The sequence below is a fragment of the Poecilia formosa genome, unplaced genomic scaffold (assembly GCF_000485575.1).
Source record: "Poecilia formosa unplaced genomic scaffold, Poecilia_formosa-5.1.2 Scaffold481, whole genome shotgun sequence".
Taxonomy (NCBI): domain Eukaryota; kingdom Metazoa; phylum Chordata; class Actinopteri; order Cyprinodontiformes; family Poeciliidae; genus Poecilia; species Poecilia formosa.
This window is the reverse complement of record NW_006800420.1, coordinates 220,493-224,293: the sequence shown is the minus strand read 5'-3', so window position 1 is coordinate 224,293 and position 3,801 is coordinate 220,493. Positions and strand designations below refer to the sequence as shown.

General features: G+C 43.1%; 1 protein-coding gene across 2 annotated transcripts in view; it reads right to left on the bottom strand.

Moving 5' to 3' along the window:
• Positions 1-1,136: 1,136 nt before the first annotated feature.
• dok1a (docking protein 1a) overlaps positions 1,137-3,801 on the bottom strand; it is a 7,321-nt gene continuing 4,656 nt past the window's right edge. Inside the window, exons 4-6 of one of the 2 annotated variants that reach the window (XM_016664366.1) lie at positions 3,105-3,174; positions 2,295-2,467; positions 1,137-2,165 (exon numbers count right to left, since the gene is read on the bottom strand). In XM_016664366.1, the coding sequence (XP_016519852.1) occupies positions 1,236-2,165; positions 2,295-2,467; positions 3,105-3,174 (1,173 nt within the window). In that variant the 3' untranslated portion in view covers positions 1,137-1,235. The remainder of the gene's footprint in view (positions 2,166-2,294; positions 2,468-3,104; positions 3,175-3,801) is intronic. The other variant, XM_007578482.2, reaches the window with a different exon arrangement.

Below are 3,801 nucleotides of genomic sequence, written 5' to 3'. Positions count from 1 at the left end.
ACAAACATTTTTTGAAGCAGTTATGAGCTTCTGCATATCACAAACAGCAATTTTATAGTTAATAGGTAATTTGCCCCATTTTAACAATGTGGCAAGTGGAGCAAAAGACAAGTTTACCTTTAATGTGTTTTCATGCAAATAAAGTAACTTTAACCACCTTAATTTATTGGAAGTTGTTAGTATATTTTGTATGAATGCCATTTTAACAGAACTTTAATGAATGAAACAGCTTCAACTGAAACAGACTCAGCCTGAAACTATCAATCGGATCAATAGATTATTTAAAATAACTGCCAACTAATTTAACAATCAATTAATTGTTAGCTGGAGCATACAGACTCTTAAAAGATGCTATTTGCTGAATGACCACCACAGAGCAGAAACAAGATGGAGGGACACTCAGAGGTCCCTGTTTCTCCATTTCTTCTACCTCAGCCATGTTTTTCTCAAATCTGATAAAGTTTTCAGGTCTGAGAAAAGATCATGACATTTTGAAATTAGGAACCCAGAATGGATTTGGACCTCCATCTGGATCATGTCTGTTTAATATAAAGAAACCTGAAATAATGAACATTATTATGTTTACGTCGTTTTTTATGTACATTTTGAAGCGTTGCAGAAAGGCTGATGAAATGGCAAAATTCAAAATAATGTCCTCAATTTTGCAAAAAAGTGTTTACCCTCCACTAATGCGCTAAAGAAGAAACAGAAACAAATTTTCCAAGTAAGAGATCTGACAAACGTTCAGGTGGAGAGAAACGTCTCTGGTCCAACCTCTATTCAGCTATGTGTAGCGTTAGCTACGCGTAGCGCTACGCGTAGCGTCAGCTATGCGTAGCGTCAGCTATGTGTAGCGTTAGCTATGCGTAGCGTCAGCTATGTGTAGCGTTAGCATCTATTCAAATTATGCTTTGTGTGGCCTGGTTGATTCACTCTAAACCAGTAGACAGAAACTCGCCTAACTGGGAACGTAGCTAATGATCATGTATTCACAAAGCCAAAGCAATATGCTGTAATCAGAATAAAACTATTTAAGCACTAAAGTAATAACTGCTGTTAAAATGAAAATATTTAATGTGTTAAAAATGATCCAATGCAGGTCAAGTCCTGACTGGTGAGACGGTCACATATTCACATCACAGCAGAATAAATCTGGTTTATTTACATAAAGCCAAGAAAACAGAAAAACTGAAAGTCTTGAGTTTCAGATTCCAGGTTTGGTGGAACCAGGTGATTTAAATGATGCCCAGGTTCTCATAGATGACATCATCCAGAGGTTCCTCTCTGGACATTGAAGAACCTGTCACGGTTGAAGAAGTCATTGTAGTTCTTGAGGAAGTCGTTGTCGTGGTGACAGGCGCTGCGTTCCTACTTGACGTTGGCGCTTTGCAGACCTGAGCATAGAGGTGTTCGAACGGGTCGGGTTTGGGTTCAGGCTTCTGGCAGTCTGACTCCTTTCTGGAGACGGGCTCAGAGTAAATGGGTTCATCGGACGTTTTTGTTGCGTTCTGTAGAACGGGTTGCTTGTTCTTGTCTGGGCTGATTTTGTCGTAAACCTCTGAGTAAACCGAGTCTGGAACGTCGGCCTTCGCGTCGGGATGTGAGTCTGAGGTGTTGGGAAGAGCAGCGTCAGAGTCCAGTGAGATCGGTGGCTTCAGAGGAAGGACCCTCGCCGGGTCGATGTACTGAGCGGTGGCTGGTTTGGGTACCACAATAGACAGGCCACAGTCATTTGGATCAGCATATATGGCGTTGGATTGGCTCTTGAGTTTGTCTCCGGAGGTACCGTCCAGCGTAGGAATCGATGGAAGCGGCATCAAGGTGATCGGAGCAGGAGAACCTTCTGACAGACCAACCGAATCATCCAGACCCTTTGCCATGTTGTCAAACACAGGGGATCTCCGGTCCTGCATCCTCAGTTTGTTCTCCAGGATGTCAGCCATGTTGGTCGGGTCAGGGATTTTGGGGAGAGGGGAATGAGGTTGAATGTTGGTGACAAGCACCTTCTCCGTGTCTTGGCTCTGGGATCCAGAAGCAGCAGCTAGAGCGTTTCGCTTGATGTTACTCTGGATCAGGTTGAAGAGCTTGTCAGCCTGCTGAGTCTCAAAGCAGAAGGTTCCAGGACCGGATTCACAGCGCCGACCTGCTTCAACGGTGAGGGACACCTGGCATGAAAACAGAGCGATGAGCGGCAGTAGACCCCCCTACCCAGGTCAAACCCCTAAGCTCAGGTCAACCTCCCACCGCCGGTCACCTCCTTAACCTCTGGTCAACCATCAGAACCGTGTCCCTACCTTATCATGGCCGTATCGCCTCAGTAGTTCGTAGGGCCACTCCATCACCTTCGTCTTCTTCTTTGCGTCTCTCAGCAGCAGCGACTGTTGTTCCAACTGCAGCCAGTACGACCCCTGCAGGCCACATCGCGTCGCTGCGTCGTTCTTCTGAATCGCCACCCAGAACTGAGGGGCTGGAAAAGAGGAGGAAGTTCATATGAACCAAACGTAGGGAGTGGGCGGGGCCTATTTCCAGCAGTCAGTGGCCAAGAGGTGGAGTCTCTTTGATGAACAAAAAGAACAAAAACTTTGAAATAAAATTAATTTCTTTTACAAATTTATGGGTTCTGACAGTCAGTACTTTCACTAATCCACTAAGAGATAAAAGTGAAGCTAATTTTATCATTTTTGCTACCTTTGAAAATGTTTAGCACACTTAAGTTAATTTTTTCAGATAAATTTTAAAGTGTAATTTATTCAGCTGGTTTGTAAACTTTCAGTTGAATAAAGTTTGACATCTGTTGAAGTTTGATTATCGAATGTAAAGAATTGTTCAATTAGTTGGAGGTTTAAATTCATGCTTTTATTTTGAAGAGGACGATGAATATTTATTTTCCATTTTCCCCTAATAACTAACAAGAAACATAAAGGAACAAAATAAATATGACGTACATATAATGTCCATCGGCTTTGTAGAACATATGAATGAGGGCATCACAATTAAATTGGTGCTCAATAGCTGCTATCTTTCAGTTGTAGACATAACCTGAATAGATTTAGCATTTACACTTAATTTTGTGTATATAATTGAATATAATGCTGGTGGTTTACCTTCGTCTGCTGAGGCATAAATCTGGTTCTCCTCCATGTGGACCTGACTGGATCCAGAACTTTTCTCTCTCTGTAAAACAGAAGCAGAAAGATTTTGGACTTTCTCAAACTTTCCCAAAAATCAAATGAAAGGGAGACACAATCACCTGAGTGGAAATAAAACTGGGAAAACAAACCAGGAAGTGATGGTTCGATAACAGACAGAGGTCACCTGTGGGGTTCCCCAGGGCTCATCCTAGGGCCCCTCTGATTCAATATCTACATGCTCCTACTGGCTCAGGTTATAACAGGTTACCATGACGACACAGATGATGCACGGCTCTACATTACGATGTCACCAGGTGACCTTTGACCCCATCCAGTCACTGAACAGATGCTGAGAACAAATCGGTGTGTGGATGAGCCAGAACTTTCTCCAGCTGAACAGAAACAAAACTGAAGTTATCTTTGGGCCTAAAGATGAACGATCTAGAGTTATAGATCTAGAGCTGTAGATCTAGAGTCAGCTTCAGTTCTTCCAGCTGGAAAGTAGAGCTCAGTTTGACCTTTGACCTGAGCCTTCAGAGCCACATAAAGCTGGTTCCAAAGTGGGCCTTCTACCAGGACCAGAGAAACTCATCCAGGCAGCAGCGTCTTCACGGGTCTGACTAAGAAACCAGTCAGACAGCTGCAGCTGAACATTGGTTCTGTTGGTTCT